General features: G+C 57.8%; 1 protein-coding gene across 1 annotated transcript in view; it reads right to left on the bottom strand.

Annotated features, from left to right (window-relative positions):
* The window catches only part of SCART1 (scavenger receptor family member expressed on T cells 1), a 39,013-nt gene extending 24,649 nt beyond the window's left edge, over window positions 1–14,364 (bottom strand). Inside the window, exons 1-10 of the mRNA XM_077124470.1 lie at window positions 14,277–14,364; window positions 14,024–14,161; window positions 13,017–13,337; window positions 11,694–11,990; window positions 10,023–10,337; window positions 9,364–9,669; window positions 8,725–9,042; window positions 8,303–8,641; window positions 5,433–5,744; window positions 5,162–5,197 (exon numbers count right to left, since the gene is read on the bottom strand). Of these exons, the coding sequence (XP_076980585.1) occupies window positions 5,162–5,197; window positions 5,433–5,744; window positions 8,303–8,641; window positions 8,725–9,042; window positions 9,364–9,669; window positions 10,023–10,337; window positions 11,694–11,990; window positions 13,017–13,337; window positions 14,024–14,161; window positions 14,277–14,364 (2,470 nt within the window). The remainder of the gene's footprint in view (window positions 1–5,161; window positions 5,198–5,432; window positions 5,745–8,302; window positions 8,642–8,724; window positions 9,043–9,363; window positions 9,670–10,022; window positions 10,338–11,693; window positions 11,991–13,016; window positions 13,338–14,023; window positions 14,162–14,276) is intronic.
* Window positions 14,365–18,683: the final 4,319 nt, after the last annotated feature.

Genomic DNA, 18,683 nt, shown 5'->3' with positions numbered 1-18,683 from the left:
GAGTAGCAATGGATTTTAAGGGTGTGAGATAATGGTGGGAGAAATGTAAGCCTAGATCAGGCTGAATTTATTGATATGGGCCCACTAAGCAGAGACTCTGCATTCAATGTTATAGCTCGAGGGGTCAGAAAAGGCATCAACAGTTTGTTTGGATGGTTGGTTGAAACATGGATCAAAAGGTGGCCGACATTACCTGAGATTGAAATGCCAGAACTGCCCTGGTATAATGTAGATGAGGGGATCCAGAAGCTTAGAGAGATTGGAATGATAGAGTGGATTTATCAGGTAAAGCCTGCTCTTACACCCCAGGAATGTCCAGAGGGTGCGCCTTTTACCAGAACAGTGAGAAATAAATTTGTGAGACTAGCGCCATCATCCCTGAAGTTGCACTTCTCTGTAGGTCAGATATTACTGTAGGAACTGCTGTCACTGAGCTGGAATCCTTAAACACAAAGGGGACGACCGGATCCCAAGTTGACAGAACCCAGGTGGCAGCACTTGATCGCCAAGACAGGGTGGACGTGGCTATTATAATAGACAGCAAACTCCAAGCAGGAGTCAAAATAATCTGACTCGCATAGATTTGCAGCATTGGCCAGTAAGTCATAGGGTAACTACAATTACAATATATGGGCAGTCTATTAAATTTTTGTTTGAGCTGTATAAACAAAAGAGTTCTAGGTCAAGGGAACAGAAGTCTAACCTGAATTACAAAAACAGAGTCACAGCCCCTTAATCAATTTCCAGACTTGAGACAGTTTACAGATCCAGAGCCCCTTGAATGAAGGGGAAGCCAGGTCTCTTTGGGGGAGAACCCTGTTACACTGCCACAAATGGATACTGTTATCTTCCTCCAAGTCTTCCCCAAGGAGACCGATGGCCTTTTACCATGGTAACTGTGCATTGGAGAAAAGGAAATGATCAGATATTTCAGGGGCTCCCCAGCCTTATGTCAAAATCTTGTCCGCAGGGACCGTGATCGGTTCTCCGTCCCACAAGACATCTCACTGGTCCATTACATTGATGATATCATGTTGATTGGAGCTAGTGAGCAAGAAGTAGCAACTACTCTAAACTTACTGGTAAGGTATTTGTGTGTCTGAAGATGGAAGATAAATGCAACAAAACTACAGGGGCCTTCCACCACAGTGACATTTCTCTGTGTCCAGTGGTGTGGAGCATGTTGAGATATCCCTTCTAAGGTGAAGGATAAGTTGCTGCATCTGGCCCCACTTATGACCAAAAAGGAGGCACAATGCCTGGTTGGTCTCTTTGGATTTTGGCGACAACATATTCCTCATTTGGGTGTGCTACTCCGGCCAAGTTATCGACCAGAGAAGCTGCTAATTTTGAATGGGGCCCTGAACAAGAGGAGGCTCTGCGACAGGTCCAGGCTGCTGTAGAACCTGCTGTGCCACTTGTTCCATATGACCCAGCAGATCCAATGGTGCTGGAAGTGTCAGTGGCAAATAGAGATGCTGCCTGGAGCCTTTGGCAGGCCCCTATAGGAGAATCACAATGCACACCCTTAGGATTTTGGAACAAAGCCTTAGCATCTGCTGCAGACAACTACTCTCCTTTTGAGAAACAGCTTTTGGCCTGCTACTGGGCCTTAGTAGGGACAGAAAACTCAACCATGGACCACCAAGTTACCATGAGACCTGAGTTGCCTCTCATGAGCTGGGTGTTGTCTGACCCACCAAGCCATAAAGTTGGGCATGTGCAGCAGCACTCTATGGCAAAATGGAAATGGTTTGTATGAGATAGAGCCAGAGCAGGTCCTGAAGGCACAAGTAAGTTACATGAGGAAGAGGCCCAAATGCCATGGTCTCCACTCCTGCCACGTGAGTGGAGTCACGTCTCCAGTTAAACAAACAGCCACATCCATCAGCGAATGTGTCACATCTCCGTGGAAGCAATCCAGTCAAAGTATGCCACCTGAACAGTAGGTCTGTCCTGGCAAGATTGGATCAAGATTACAACCTGGCTTTTCTGTACTAGTTTGAAAGTATGTAATACTTTCAAACTAGTACACTGGGGTCTCATTTTCTGGAAGGCCAGAATTTTCCAGACCGTCAATTTCTGGTTTCTTTGTTCCCAAGAGCTCAGTTCTCAGGTTATCTCTTCCCTGTCACGTTTCACTATAAGCTGCATGGACAAACCAGACCATGCTTTCCACTTTTAGTTTGGAAATCTCTTCACCTAATTATCCCAGCTCATGGTTTTTAAATTCTGCCTTCCATTTACGCCAGTAGTCAATTTTGCCAAATTCTTTGACACTTTAAAACAAGGATCACGTTCCTTCCAGTTGGCAATAGCACATGCATCATTTCTATCTAAGGTCATATCAGAGGTATCGTTAGAGTCCACAGTTCTACCAACAGTCTCTTCAAAGCATTCTAAGCCTTCCCTGTCAAGCTCCTTCCCGCTCTTGCAGAATCTTCACAGGTCTTAGAGAATCTTAAAAATCCAACACAACATGTTTGGTATTTGCACACTGGAGCACCCCACTTCTCTGGGAACAAAATCTATTTTGGTTTGCTAAAGCTGCCAGAATGCAATAGGTTGGCTTTTATACAGAGAATTTATTAAGATACAAGTTTATAGTTCTTAGGCCATAAAAATGATCAAACAAAGGCTCCAGGAAAAGATACCTTGACTCAAGAACAGCTGATGGCTCTGGACACCTCTGTGAGCCAGGAAGGCACATGCTAGCACCTGCTGGGGTTTTTGACTTCTGGTTTTAAACAGCTTCCTCAGGGGCATTTACTTTCTGCATCTCCGAAATCTGGGTCTCATGTTGGCTCTGTTGGCTCTGTACTCTACTCAAAATGTTTCCCCTTTAAAGGACTCCAGGAAACTAAACAAGACATACTTAAATGGGTGGTCAGAGCTCCAATAATCAAAAGGTCAGGGGTGACTTTAATAATGTCACTTCTTAAAACTCAGCAGGACACGTCCCCAGGCTCCCTCGGGCTTCCTCCAGCCCTCGCATCTCGCGGTGGTTCCCCAGAGCTGGCTTAGAGTCACCAGGTCTTGGATTGGGGTCTCCTCGGGCTTCCATCCCAGCCCGAGAGTCGGGGCCCCATCTCTGGGGAGCCCCACCACCTGTGGGGCGAGCAGAGAGATCCCATTGGAACCAGGGGCTCGGAGCCCCAAAGGAGCCTCTCCGGGCTCCCCCTACAAAGCAGAGACACTGACAGCTAGCTGCGCAGAGACCCGGGAGCCGAGATGGGTCAGAGGCCCCCACGCAGCTGCCCGACCCACGTAGCTGCCCGCCCGCCCGCCCGCCCATCATCCTGCAGCCAGGACAGGCTGTGGGCCCTCTGGGGCAAGGAGGCCACATTCAGCCCAAGGAGACTGAAGGGCAACACCCGATGACCCTCCCTCGGCCCACAGAGGCGGCCAGTGGGCTCAGCACCTTCGCCGGGACATGGGACACCCAGGGGCCGGATGCAGGAGAGAGGCAGACAGGCGCACGGCTGCGCGGCCAGCCTTTAAATGTAGGTGGGGTACAGAGCAGAGCCGGCAGCAAGCGAGCAGGACAGCACGAAGAGCGCCACGGAGGCCACCGTCCAGAGGCACACACCCTCGGGGCTCAGGGGCCACTGCACGTCCACCTCGTCCTCAGGGGCCCCCTCGGGCTCGGCTGCGTCGTCGTACTCCCCCTCCAGCGCCAGCACCCCAGCCTTCTCCCACAAGGGCATGGCACCAATGTCTTCGTACACCGCCTCCGACGGGGGGCTCCCGGGCAAGCCAGAGCCTGCGGAGGCCACACGGGGTTGAGGACGTGGCCCCTCCCAGGCCCAGCCCTCTGGGGGTCGCCCGCAGTCCCACCGGGTGCTGCCCCACGGGCACCCGGGATCTGGCCTCCTCGTGGCCACAGGGAGCCTGAGTGCAACTCAGAGACCCGGGACCCTGAGCGCCTGTTTGCACACCCAGGGGCCAGGCCCCAAGGGGTTTCTTTATGCCATGACTCGGGACACGAGACTCGGCCCAGGTGTGCAGGTCCCGCACGCCTGCGTCCCCACAAGGCCATGAGGGCGCCACGGGGGGCACCCACCTGGCATGCGGGCCAGTGACCAGGCCAAGGCCTTGATAGCGAGTGGGTCTTACCAGGGCCTCCCCACCCCAGGGCCTGGGCTCACCTGCCCCCCGCGAGCCCAGCTGCCCAGCACACGCCCACCTTCCCCGCACACCCACAAACCAGGACCACTCACTACCCCAATGCATGCCCACCTGCCCCAAACCCAGCACCTGCCCACCTACCCCTGCAGGTCTCTCTGCAGCGACACCACTGAGCCACCAGGACCAGGGAGACGACACCCAGGAGGGTCCCCAAGATGAAGCAGATGGTCACAGGGAGGGTCCTGGCCTCAGTTGGAGCAGCCAGGGGAGGGCCTGTGAGGGGGACAGTGAGAGGCGGGGCACCCTGCAAGCCTGGGCTACTGTGACCCACGGCCCTGCTGGATGACTCAAGTCTGGGGGGGCCTCTGTGCTGATGCCACTGGCTACGCACCCTCAAGAGAGACAAGCTGAGCTCACAGGGCTGAGAAGGCCCAGGTGCGAGACCAGGTGGAAAAGCACAGGTACGGGGGCCCAGGCAGGTGGGTATAGGGGGTAGGAAGTATGCCGGAGGGTGCATGTGGGTGGCCCCAGGTGGGAGACCCCATAGGAAAGGAACAGGTGCAGGTTCCAGGTGGGAGGGGCCAAGCGGGAGTTCCAGCTGGGGCCAGGAGGAGGGGCCTAGGGCCCAGGACCAGTGGGCAGGCTCAGGAGGGAGCAGCGGGGAGCGGGGCCAGAAGGGCAGCCTTGGGCACTGGCTGCCCACTGGCCTGAGCTGTTCTGGAGAGAGCCCACAGGGCCCACAGGGCCCACAGGTCACAGGATTCCTGGACCAACAGTCCCTTCTCTGGGGGAAAGACCCCTGGAGAATTTCCAGCTGCCTGGCTCCCCACGGCCCATCCCTATGGGTCGCAGTCCGGGAGAGGCCAGATAGGAGGTGGGTTTTCATTGGAGAAGGGACTGCGGCCTCTTCGGGCACCCCACCCTCCAGCCGGATGGTCCTCCAGGCTCCCAATCCCCGGCAGCCCACTGAGCCCCTGCACGATCCCGGGAACGCCCGGAGGGATCAGTCGGGCTTTCTAAAGACAGCACCTACCCGACGCGGGGGGCAGGGCTGTGGTCCACCTGGCACCTGGGGGAAGAGCGGGAGGTCAGGGAGGGCTGGCGCAGCACACACCCTCACCCCTCTGCCCTCGGGAGCGTCCCGGGGGGACCTGGAACAGCCCTGCCCCTTGGCACTCCGCCAGGACAGGGCCCGGGGTAGCCTCAGCGGCGCCCACAGACTTGTGTCCGCATGTGGCCAGCAGCCCCGCGGGATACTCCCTGTCCGGTCCGCCCCTCCCGCGCCGCCCCACAGCCCCGCTCACCCGCGCAGCGCACGCCCGCGTCCTCCTTGTGCGCGCAGTCTCCCTGTCCCCAGGGCGCGGCCGGGCAGCTCCACAGAGACGCCTCGCTGCCCCGGCACCCCACCTCATCCAGCCACACGGGCCCCACGCCCGGCCCGAAGGCGGCCGCCCCCAGGGCGCTCACGGCAGGGCCGCAGCCCAGCTGGCGGCACACGACGTCCGCGTCTGCCAGGTCCCAGGAGTCGTCGCACACGGTGCCCCAGGAGCCGGCATGCCAGAGCTCCACGCGGCCCGAGCAGCGGTCCTCGCCGCCGCGCACGCGCAGCCGCCCCGCTTCTGCAAAGCAAGGGCTCTGGCCACTGTGGGGTGGGGCGCGGATCGCGGTGGGTGAGTCTCCCTGGCAGGGTGGACGCATACCTGGGCAGGTGCGCGGCTCCAAGCAGTTGGGGGGCTCTGCTGTGGCCTCGGGTGTTTCCTCTGACCTTCCTGTGGGATTGACCATCGCGGGGATTAACGACTTGCGAAGCCACAAAATGAGGTCGTGGGGCAGGTGACCCCTTCTGGACCCAAGTCTTGGGTCAAGGCAGGCCCTGCAGGGACTTGTCAGAACCTGACAGCCTCATCTGTGATGGCCCAGGTCAGGGGCACACCTGCACAGGTGATCCAGGCCTCCTCGCCGCGGGCGCAGGAGAAGGGGTGCCATGGAGCCGAGGGGCACTGCCACACCGTCGGGACGCGCAGTTGGCGACAGTTGATGTGGTCCAGCCAGGCTGGGCCCCAGGCTGCCGCGGGGAGGGGCCGGTTCTGCAGCCAGCCCTGCGTGCCACACGCCAGCTGCACACAGATGTTGGCCACAGAGCCCTCCTTCAGTGAGTTGCTGCACACGGAGCCCCAGGTCCCGTTGTAGAGCACGTGCAGCCACCCCGCACAGCGCCACGTGCCCCCATGCAGCCTCAGGACCACCAACTCTGGAAGAAAAGCCTCCAAAAGGGCCTGCCTGGGAAGCGCCGCAGCCAGGGGGCAGGCCAACGCAGCCCTCCCGCCCTGGATATCCCGCCACAGGCTCAGCACCGACCACTCCAACCCATCAGACTCCTGCCACCCAGGCAAACACAGGCCCATCACAGCATCTCCATAGCAACTCCACCACCTGACAGCAAATTCCTTCCCCAGGTGTAAGTCTTAGCAGAGGTCAGCCCATTGCCAAAAATTCTACTGAGAATTCCACCCTTGGAAATTACTTGAAACAGAAAAACTCTTGTCTGCAAACATGATGAATGTAGCAGTGATGATGCCAATTTAAAAGTAAAAAGCAGGAATTAGCCCAGAGCCGATATGCAGCCTGTACATACTGGCACAGCCGTGCTCTGTGTTCAGAGGTAACCACTCCTGGCTGGCCAGTGCCTCGACTGACAGACAACACGAATTCCAGCAGCAGAGGAACATGTTAAATAGACTATAACATTGCCACATAATGAAGTATTAGACAACCCTTTAAAATTGTCCCGTGGCAATGTAACACCGAAACCTATCTGAATCGGGATAACCAAGAGAAAGTTAGGAGTAGATTGCACCTGTCAAGATCATAAATGATTAAAATAAGCTTCTAAAAAAGGCTGGGAAAAAACTCATTTTGTGGTACAAAAGTGACCCCCATAGCTCCTGGCTGTATCCACATACCCAAGGGGGGGAGCTTGGGTGGCCTTGGAAGAGAATGGGGTTGAAGAGACCCTGTGCTGGCTCCCTGCCTACACCCCAAAAGTATGTCAGCTCCTTCTGCTCTCACTTTTGGAACCTGCTGGCAAGTGGAGAAACAGGGCAGATGGAAACAGAAATGCAGCCTCGTCACCCCTGCCGAGAGTGAGTCCCCAGAAACAGGGCCATGTCCAGCCAACACGTGGCAGCACATGCCTTAAGGGAGTCCGGTCAGGACCAAAGAACCCCCAAGCTGAGCCATCCTAGGGTGTGTTCACAGGATTGTGAGCCAAACACAATGCGGGTGTGTGAAGACACTGTTCTGTGTGGTATTTGTTAGAGAGCATTCATGTGGAAATAGATAAGTGACACAACAACCAAACACTCAGCAGCCAAATATCTGGGTGTTAGAATTACAGACAAGTACTTTTACCCATCAAAGATTTTAGATTCAAAAAATAAATTTCTACATCATGCAACACACTTCATATCTCATTCGTTAAACATACAAACAAACATTTGCAAGCTATCAAAACAAATCTTCTACCCCATAAAATCTTGTCTGAATTTTCTTTAAAAGGGCCTCTAGCCTCACTCAGCCAACAAGATCAAAGTCAGCGTCCTGACCACGAGAAAAGGATCTCGGGTAAAATCTGCATCCACAAGGCCAGCCTGCCTACCTGCCCCAAGGGGGGAGAGCAACACAAGGGGGGCACCCCACCGTGGGAATCCACCCCCTCAGCCTGCCCCCAGGAGAAAGAGGGCAGCCCTGGAATCTGGCCTGGGTGTAGAGGACGTGAGAGGGGTTTGTGCAAGCACAGAGGTCAGGCAGGGAGGTGGGGGCGCGGGGGGGGGGGGGCTGGGTAGGGATGAGACAGGATGGATGAGAGGTTCTCATGTTCAGCCTTAAAAAAAAAGTCCAGAAAAGGTTCTACACAAATATCGATGAAAACTGAGTATTCAGATAAGTGAGGTGGGGGCATGGCAGGCCAGTCCTGCCCTGGAGCCTTCACCATGAGGACAGAGGGAGACTGTCCAGCAGACGTGGGCCAATCACAGCGCAGACCACAACTCCCCAAGGTAGTAAAGGAGACAGCTGGGAAAATCTGCATCCAGGAGAGAACAGTCCTTCTAGGAACTAATTACATTTGTCAAAAGCAAATGTGCATCAGACCACCTGAGCAGAGAGGCGGGGCAGCAGGCGGGCAGGATGCGCTCACCTGAACACACGGCGCCGGCGTCTTCCTTGTGCCCGCAGTCGTGCCGGCCCCAGCCCCCGGAAGGGCACTGCCACAGCGCCGGCTCCTGGCCCTCGCAGCCCAGCTCGTCCAGCCAGATGCGCCCTGACCCCGCGCCGAAGTGGGCCGACCCCGGAGCACCGAGTGCCCGGCCGCAACCCAGCTGCCTGCAGACCACGTGGGCGTCCCGCAGGTCCCAGCCGTCGTCGCACACGGTGCCCCACGCGCCGTCCCGGAGCACCTCCACGCGGCCCGCGCAGCGGCCCGGCCCAGCCGCCAGCCGCACCCGGACGCTCCCTGGGGAGACAGCGAGTCAGAGCGGCCACGGGGGCCCCAGGCGGGGGCGGCAGGAGGCGGAGGGACGACACGCGCAACCTCACCCGAGCAGACCACGCCCGCATCCCGCGAGGTCCCCACGGGCAGCAGTCCGGGCGCGGACACGGCGCACTCGTCCAGGCGGGTCTCGGTGCCCCCACAGCGCACGCGGCTCAGCGCCACCGGGACCGCCCCGCGGGCGGGGGCAGGGGCGTCGTAGGCCCGCTCGGCGCCCCCGCACCCCAGCTGCAGACACGCGACGTCCGCGGCCCGCAGGTCCCAGGCCTCCTCCAGGACGCGGCCCCACAGCCCGTCCACGGAGATCTCCACGCGCCCGTCACAGCGGCTCTGTCCTTCCCTCAGCCTCAGCGCGCCCGCCAGACCTGGGGGTTGAGGAGGGGCAGGGGAGGGGTCGCGCTGCGCATCTGGGACACCATGCCTGCCCCCTCCTCCCGTTCCCCGTCCCCCATGTCCAGCCCATCTCCTGTCCTTTCTTCCTCCTCGTCTGCACCCTCCACCTCCTCCCGCCCACACCGACCTCTCATTCCCCACGCGGAGCCACCCTCTGCCTTGAATGTGCTTCATTCACAGGACACCCACCCTCTGTCCACCCTGGATGACCTCCTCTGACCTGCCCGTTGCCCACCCGAGCTTCCAGGTCCACCCCAGTCCCCTCCCCCACACAGCCCAGGCTCTGCACCCACCTGAGCAGACGGCGGCGGCCGCGTTTCCCGGGGCACAGGCGGGGGCCCCCAGGGTGCTGGCTGGGCATCTCCACAGATGGGGCTCAGTCCCCACGCAGTGAAACACGTCGGGCCAGATGGGACTGTCACCTCCCCCAAAGTGGCCTCCCGCGGGTGTGGCCACCGCATTGCCACAGCTGAGCTGGTGGCAGAGGACGGTGACGTCTGCGAGGTCCCAGTGGGCGGCACAGAGAGGTGCCCAGGCCCCCTGCACCTGGAGCTCCACGCGCCCTGCACAGCTGTTGCTGCCATTGACAAGCCGGAACTCTGGGGACAGGCAGGGGCTCAGTGGGGCTCCCGGCCGCACAACCTGCCCATGGCAGACATGGCTTCCTATCCACACCCAGTGTGGTGGGCACAGAGCAGACCCTTTACTCTCCCTCCACCCTGAGCATCAGCAGCCACCATGTGTCTCTACGGGAGCCAGTCTACGTGCTGGGCGCTTAGGGCTCATCCCCCAGTGACCAGACCCTCAGCCCCTTCCCTCAACCCGCAGGACTGAGCACATCCACAAGTGCTGACACAGCCCTCCTGACCCAGGGGAACCAGGAAAGGGCTCTTCTCCAGGCACCTGAAGCAGGTGTCCACCTCCCCAGCCTCCGCTGGACCCACTGACTCACCCGAGCACCTGAGCCCGGCGTCCTGGCTGTGCCCACACGGCGCCGGGCGCCCGGTTCCCCGTGGGCAGTGGAACAGCTGAGACTCGTTGCCTACACACCGGAAGGTCTCCGTCCACACGGGCCCAGAGCCGCGGCCGAAGTGTGCGCCGCCAGGCGTGGACACCACCGCGCCGCACTGCAGCTCCCGGCAGACAACGTGTGCCGTGGCCAGATCCAGGTCAGCGTCACAGACGGTGCCCCAGGTCAGGCCACGCTTCACCTCCAGGCGCCCGGCACAGGGGTGCTCCCCGCCCACCAGCCGGGCCTCCGTGTGCCCTGGGACAGAGGCTGCAGTGAGCGCCCCCTCTCGGACCCCTCAGGGGCTCTGGGCAGGCCCCAGGCTGAGACGGCTGACCCAGCCCTGCCTTGAAGTCCCCAGGGATGGACGGTGCAAACTGTCAGGCGTCACCCTGTCTGACACAGCCTGGGGGTCCCTGGGGGTTAGCAGCACCGGGGGACCCTCCCATTTCCTCGACCTCAGACCCAACAGCAGACATTCGTCTGAAGGCAGTCAGGCCCCCCCAGACCCCCTCACCCCAGGAGACAGGGTCACCTCAGCACACAATCCCCCCAGGGTGGACGAGGTCAGCCCCAGCCTCAGCCTGAGTCCCACCCCCCAGCGGCATGGGCCACACTTTAACCTCTTCCTGTGGGGGCCGCCAGCTCCAGCCAATCGTATGTACCTAGACATCTGCCCAGGCAGGAGACAGGTGTTCTCAGGTGAGGGCTTCAGCCATGACCCATGGGAGGCTCTGTTCAGCCAGAGCCATGCTCACCAGTGTCCAGACAGCAGGTTGCAGAGTGGTGGGCACATGTTGGTGGTCTGAAGCCTACCTGACCTGCACCTAAAGTAGAGCTGGCATCCCTGGCCCCCTTCCCAAGGTCAGGGTCACCTGCTGCAGGTGCCCAGGTGTGCCACAACCTCTGTCCACCCAAAAAGGGGCACCAATGCCCTCTGCATACTCCAGTCTCAGCATGCTGTCCACCCTGAGATGCTGAAGAAGGTAGGCAGTCCATGGCTCAGCCTGCCCTCTGCCCAGATCGCTCTGCAGCTCCGAGGGCCAATTCATGTCTGTCACACTTGACATGGGCCTGGGGGGAGTAACTCACCCCCTCCACAAACACACACACAGACACGGCTGACTTTGGCAATCGCAGACACCAGCTGCCCACAGACCCTGACCACACCTGGACTCCCTGCCCAGCATGCCTTCTGCAGGGGAGAGCCTGGCTGGGAGCATTCTCTCTGCCCCACACCTCTGTCTGTCCAAAGCAATTACAAGCCCAAGATCATCCGAGTTCTCCTGGAGTCATTGCTCCCTGTGCCTCTCCCTTACCTTTCCAGGCTTGTTCTTGGTTTCCTCTAAGAAAAGGACACTGCCCAGTGTCCGTGAGGACAGTCCAGCCACGAGGCTGGAGGCCCTTTCCCTCTGGCTGTACTCACAACAGCCGGGCTCCCCACACCTCAGGCTATAGAGAAGGGAGACCCAGGGAGAAGGGGTGGGCCCGCCCACTGCAGCCCGCCCACTGCAGCCCGCCCACTGCAGCCCACCCACTGCAGCCCGCCCACTGCAGCCCGCCCAGCTCTCCTGCTTCCCAGCCGTGCTGACCCTCGGGCTGCTGTGGCCTCACCTGCACAGACCACCTCAGCGTCCAGCTGGCGGTTGCAGCCGCTGCGGAAGTTGTTGTTGAGCCTGCAGTTGCGGATGGTTGGCTCAGAGCCCCGGCAGACCATGAACTTGCTGGAGTTACTGTGGCCTTGGCGCGAGGCCTGGAGGGCACGGCCACACCTCAGCTCCTGGCAGAACACCGTGGCCTCCTCCTCGTGCAGCCCGCAGAGCCGGTCCACTCCGTTCACGTTCCTGATCTCTGGGAGGCCCGCGCAGGGGCTGCGGCCCTTGACCAGACGAATTTCCCGAAAAGTGCCGTCTGCAAAGCCACAGACCCGGCACAGGTCAGGAGTCCTGCTCCTCATCCAGGGGCTCCGGCTCTGGTGGGTGCAGGGCCAGCTCACAGCAGACGCAGACAGGCCCTGCGCCCAGAGAGGCCCATGACTCGAAATCCCTCGTAAGTTCTGGACACAGGTTTTCAACTTGCACTGGGTGCCACAAATGACATACCTGCCCCTGGCCAGGAGGCCCAGCTTCAGAGGGGAGTGGCTGGGAGGGCTGGACCTCATGAGCACACTCACATAAAGTGTCCAGTGAGAGCTAGAGACCCCAGACCCAAAACAGTTCTCACAGGGAACGGCTGTGCCTCCCCATCATTTGGGAAAGAAACTGTGAGTAAAGGTTGATGATGGCCCAGCGCTGGCCTGGACACAGCCGTGGTCCACTTGTGATCCTTGGGTCCCTCTCCTGGTGAGGCTGAGCAAAGTGACCCCCCCCGTCCTGTCAGACAGCACCTGCCGGCCAAGAACGTGGAGCTGCAGCCGGCTCAGCATGGCAGGGCAGTAGATGGTGTGGGTCCAGAGGCTTCTGTCCACGCCAGGCCACCTCCTGGCCCCAAGCCCTCCCCCGGCCTCCCTGCCCAGGCATTTACTTGCAGCCATGTCCATATCTGGAAGCTTGGCCAAGCCTTCCCAGACACGCTTTGGGGGTAACTGATGTGAAAATAGTACATCTTTCCCCCAGAGGGTGGGGTCCCAGCCCGCAGACCCGGCCCTGGCTGGGTCCTGCCCTGTCCTCTCGGGACCTGGGTGTCCATGGGAGCAGCCCCGCACACCCCACCTGCTGTGGGTCTGCCGAGCCCTGACCAGCTGTCATCTTGAGCATCCTTACCAGCCCTCCAGGAAGCATGTGGCCCGCCTGCCCCCAGGCCCCTCAGCGTCCTGCGCCCTCCTGTCTTACTGCTCTCCCGTCTGCGTACGAAGGCTATGGACCAGGGTCTTTGCCTCACACCCATCCAGGCCTGCCCCTGCCTGCCCGGGCCCCGCCCCAGGCCCCTGGCACGTACTTGCGCAAAGAGCAACCACAACCCACTCGTAGGGACACGTGCTCCGCTTCCACTCCCCAAGGCGGCAGTCCCACAGGGTGGACTCGTTGCCTTTGCAGGAGACATTGTAGAGCCAAGGCTGGGCCATCTCCCCCGGCAGCGGGACGTACTTCGGGGCGCCCACAGCTCTACCGCAGCCCAGATGTCTGCAGACCACCGATGCCTCCGCCAGCGTCCACTCCTGGTTGCACACGTAGCCCCACTCCCCCAGGCGCTGCACCAGCACCACGCCATCGCACGGGCTGTGTCTGTACGCCAGCTTCAGGTCCTCGGCCGGTCCACCTTGGGAGGGGATAGGCTTGGCTTAGGGGCAGGGCCGGGCCCTGCCTGGCGATCAGCAGTGATGGCAAGACAGCAGCAAGAGCCGGCCGGGGGCCACTGCACCCACCAGCTCACCTCGGGTCCCCGGGGCGGGCCTCCAGCTCCGCCCGGGGTGGGGAGCTGCTCTGGAGCTGGCTGTGCCCCCTCTCCCATCACCAGCGTCATCTCCCCACTTCCCTGGAAGGCCCAGCTGCCCCCACCAAGCCCCCTGGGCCCTGGACCAGGCTCCGCATGGCCCGCCTGCCCCTCGGCCTGATTGGACGCACAGCCATCAAATGCCCCCCTCTCTGCTGTGAGTCCGCTGCTGCCTTCCCTCGGCGTGCCCCCAGCCCCCTCCCACGGCCCACAGCCACTTCCAGTCACCTACCGCCCCTCCCTGCCATCTCCTTCCTTCACCGCCAGCCACCCCCCGTCCTCAGGGGTCCCTCAGCAGTGCCCCCTCCCCTCCCAGCCCAGGCAGCTCTCCACACGCGATCCTTGGCCTCTGCAAACAGTCTTCCTGGCAGCCCCCCACCCCCACCCCACTGCCCCCAACCTCATTACAACCCGCCACCTCCAGCACCTCCAGACCAAAGGGGAATCTGCGGTACAGCAGCCCAGGGCCCCACCCCTGACCCCTGGGGTCCATCTGCTGCCCTTGTACCCACACCGGGACCTGGCTCCACCCCCTGCACCCCGGCTCTGAGCAGTGGGACTGGGGGGTTTGGGCTCCCCCGGCATTTGGGACTTGGCTGACCGCTGATGGCCACTCAGCCGTGTCGGCATGGCTGCCAGGAGGTTGGTCCCTTGGATCCACAAACCCTCAGGCCCCAGGTTGTCCCCACCCTGAGAACCCAGTGAGGCCGGCAGACAGCTCAGGCCATGTGGAAGGCTCCAAGGACCCTGGCAGGAGAGACTCACCAGCAGGAAGCGCCCCAACCGAGAGAAGGACCCCCAGTCCCAGGGCCCAGACAGCAGCCTTCATGGCGTCCAGCCGGGCCTCAGCCATGCCCACGGCTCCGGGCGGTGGACACACTGGCCTTTCAGGGCTCTTCCAGGCCCCGCCCTGGTGGGAGCAGAGTGCCAGTAGCCTCCCAGGCTCCGCATCACCCTCAGGTGCGAGGGGCCCCGCTGTGGTTTCCTCCCAGCTGGTAACTGCTGAGGCGCGCGTCCCCCACCCGGCCCCACCTGCTCTCCCCACAGACGTCCTGGCCCTGCTGCGAGGACAGCTCCGGCCAGAGCCAGTGCTGGATACCCGTGGAGCGCCCCAGTCGGGCCAGACTTCCCGGCCCTGCTCGACCTCTGCACGCAGCCCCTGCTCCCTGACCACCCTGCACCCACCGCGGGGCCTGCCGGACCTGCTGTCTCCTCCCCCTCAGCCCCCGTCACCGCAAACCCACAGCAAACAGGTGTCATCACCACGGCCACATGGGCTTGGCTAGTCTGACCCACACCTGAGGCAACTAGAGGACCCCAGGGTCATCTCTGCTGCGCTGCCTACGCTGGGCCCAGCCAGACCGAGGCCCAGTCCAAACCCAGGCCAGGCCCGGCCCAGCCACTCCAGGGCCCCCCGCGCTCTACCTCCTCCAATCTGGAGGTGGTGCCCTGCTCTCTCTGCCCAACGAGAGCAGCTGGAGGCCTGGGGACAGTGACCCAGCTGGTGGTCGCCGGGCACGTGCACGCGGCCGTCCAGCTGGCTCTGCCTGCACAAGGCATGTGAGGGAGGCCTGGGGTCCTGTAACTGTCCTGTTCTCCTCCCTGGGGGCTGGGCAGCGCAATGCAGGCAGCCCCCCCCTTGGAGTGGGGGCCCCGGAGCCAGGGTCGGGCTGGGCTTGGGGCAGGGCCCCAAGGGACAGCAGCAGGGCAGGCCGCTGGGCTGGGGAGGCAGGTGGAGCAGGTGACAGTGAGGCCCCTCCCCCGCCTGGGCACGTTCCTTCGGGGGGGACCCACCGGGACCCCAGGAAGAAGCCAGCCGGAAAGAAAGCCCCAGTGCCAGGGCAGGGCCCAGGGGCTTGGAAGGGCGTGGATTTGGGGGTACCTTGCTTCTTCCCTTCAAAGCTGCCTTGGGGGTGACTCAGCCTCTGGAGACTCAGGAGCAAATGCTGAGGACGGAATCCGGCTGTCACCACAAACACCATCCACCCTGTGCCGTGGCGGCAGCAAAGGCCCAATCTGTGTGCTGTCCTCCCTCCACCCTCCTCCCTCTTCTCTGCTCTCTCCTCCCTCCTCTCTCTCCTTCCTCCCTCCTCCTTCTCCTTCCTTCCTTCTCCCTCCTCCCTATTCCTTCTCCTCCCTCCTCTCTCTTCTTCCTCCCTCCTCCTTCTCCTTCCTCCCTCCTCCCTCCTCCCTCCTCCCTCCTCCACTTCCCCCGACCATGACAGGCAACAGCAGAGAGGCACCTTATGACCCCATTTCAACGGGGATTTAGCAAGAGCCATAGCAGCACCAGAAGAATGAAATGAAACAGACCTGAATAGCTTGGCAAGGCCCTGAAAGCTGAGCTGTCATTTCAACCGCTGCCCACAGAGAAGCTGGAACTTCCACACAAAGCCTAGACAGTGTGGCCTCTGCTAAAATAAGAGCATAAATAAGATCAGAGTCCCCAACAGCGACCAAATGCACGTGTGCAGGATAAAATTGGAAAGGCATCCATCAACCATCAAACAGAGAACCTGGAAAGCCGCAATTTGAGATAAACACAATGACCTGAGCCGCTCCCAGGCTCCCGATGCTGAACCATCTGATGAGGCTGGAAAAGCATCCAGCGTAAGACATCTCAACAGCTGATTACAAATCTTCATGGAAACGTGGAAAACCTAAAGAAACAGAAATGATAAAAAGGAATCAATGGTGAGAATGTGGAAAAACCAGACCCTCCTACATGGCTGGTGGATATGTAAAACAGGCACCTGCTTTAGAAAACATTTTGGCAGCTCCTCAAAAAGTTAAACCTAGAGTCACCATAAGTTTAGGAATATACCCAAGAGAATTAAAAATGTATATGCACATGAAATCTGTATTCAAATGTTCGTAACTACATTACTCACAATAAACAAAAAATAATTGAAGCAAACATTTGTGTATCAATGGATGAACTGATAAATAAAATGTGGTCTTGTTTTAGTTTGCTAATGCTGCCAGAAATGCAATATATGAGAAATGCAACAGCTTTTATAAAGGAAATTTATTGAGTTATAAGCTTACAGTTCTGAGGCCATAAAAATGTCCAAACTAAGGCACCCAGACACAGATACCTTGACTCAAGAAAGGCCAATCCCTGTCTCCTGGGAAGGTGTGGCTGGTGGCTGTGTCCTCTCCTGGCTTCTGGCTTCAAGTGGCTCTCTCAGCCCCTGGGGATTCTTCTGGCTTCTGACCTGCTCAGCATCTCATGGGAAGGCACCTGGTGATGTCTGCTGGGCTCTGCATCTCCCAACATCTGTGCCTAGGCATCTGCTCTCTCTGTCGGCACTTGAAGTATCTCCAATTGTCTGCATCTGTGTCACTTCTGAAACAACTGTTCTCCAAGCATCTGCATCTGAGGTTTCTGCAAAATGTACCCCCTTTCAAAGGACTCCGGTAAACTAATCAAGACCCACCTTTACTGGGCAAAGTCACATCTCCATCTAATAGAAAGGTACATCTCCATGGAAACAACATATCAAAAAGATCCCAGCCTACAATATTAAATCAGGATTAAGCAACATGGCTTCTCTGGGGTACTCAACAGTTTCAAACTGGCACAGGTCTATCCGTACAGTGGTTTTTACTCAGTCATAAGAAGGAATGAAGTACTGATACATATTGCAAAATGGATGAACCTTGAGACATTATGATAAGTAAAAGAAGCCAGACACAAAATGCCATATGTTGTGTGTGTTTCCATTTATATGGACTACCCAAAAGAGGAATATCCAAAGGAGATAGTGGCTGAGAAGAGCGAATGTGGGGAGAAAGCTAAGGGATATGGGTGGGGAGAGGGTAATGAAAATGTTCTGAAATTAGTGTGGTGTGTGCATACCACAGGGAATATACTAGAAACAAAACCACCAGACCTTGCATGTTGAAAGGGTGTATTTCATAGGGTGTAAATGTGGTGGCTTGGATTTATGTACTTCAGTGAAACATGTTCTTCATAGGGCTTTTTCGTGACGTCGCGCAGCTGAGTGTAGCACTGATGAGGCCCAACAGGGCAGGTCACACAAGCAGCCGGAACCTGGAGGGTAAAGGAACCTGGGACCATGCCACGTGCCCAGGATGACAGCCACCAGCCCAGAGTGCCAGTCTCCGGGGAGAAAGCATCACCCTGACAGTGCCTCAGCTTTGGACTTCTAGCCCCCAAACTGGAAATAATAAATTCCTACTGCTAAGCCAACCCATTGCATGCTGTTTGTTTAGCAGCCAGGAAACTAAAACAGTGAATTGTATCTCAATAAAGTTGTTATTTTAAAACAGAAGAAATGGATAGTATAGGACAGAAAATATAATAATTGAAATTTTAAAATCTCGAATGAACTCAATCATAGAACAGAAATGGCAGATGATAGCATCAGTGAGCTTGAAGACAGATCAATAGAATTTATTCACTGTAAACAAGGGGAACTAGACTGAAAAATTTACAGAGGTTCAGAGCTCTGTAAGACAACAACAAAAGATCAAACATTCATACCGCTGGAGTCCCAGAAGGAGAGATAAAGAGTGTGGACCTGAAAAAGTATTCAAAGAAATAATGGTGAAAACTTCCCAAATTTGGTGTAAGGCATAAGCCTATAGATTCAGGAAACTGTTCAAACTGCAGATAGGATAAACCCAAAGAGATCCATGTCAATACACATCATAATTTAACTTGTGAAAACTAGAAAGAGAGAAAAAACTGAAAATAGCCAGAGAAGAATGCCGCACTAACCATAAAGGGACACTGATCTGAAGACTACGTATTTCTCACCTCAAATGGGAGCCAGCAGGAAGAAGAATACATTTTAAATTGCTTCAGAAAATGAACTGTTAAGGCGGAATACTACATCTGATGATACTATTCTTTGGGAGTGAAGACAAAATAAGCACATTTCCAAACAGAGGAAAACTAAAAGAATTTCTCCCTAGCAGACCTACCTTTAAAGAATAACTAAAGAAAGCCCTCCAAACAGGAAGAGAGGAAAGAATAATGAAATGGGTAAAAATAGAAGTGAACATAGCAGACCATCCTTCACCTCATAAGTTTCTTTAATCTAGAAATATTAAAACATATTAAATATATATTAAATATTAAAACATAAAAACATTAAAATAGGTCCATATTAAAACATAAAATACTAAGCATAAACATAAGTT

Source organism: Tamandua tetradactyla, chromosome 13 (assembly GCF_023851605.1).
Source record: "Tamandua tetradactyla isolate mTamTet1 chromosome 13, mTamTet1.pri, whole genome shotgun sequence".
In the NCBI taxonomy this organism is placed as follows: domain Eukaryota; kingdom Metazoa; phylum Chordata; class Mammalia; order Pilosa; family Myrmecophagidae; genus Tamandua; species Tamandua tetradactyla.
The sequence above is the reverse complement of the archived record's forward strand: the minus strand, read 5'-3'. Positions and strand labels throughout refer to the sequence as shown.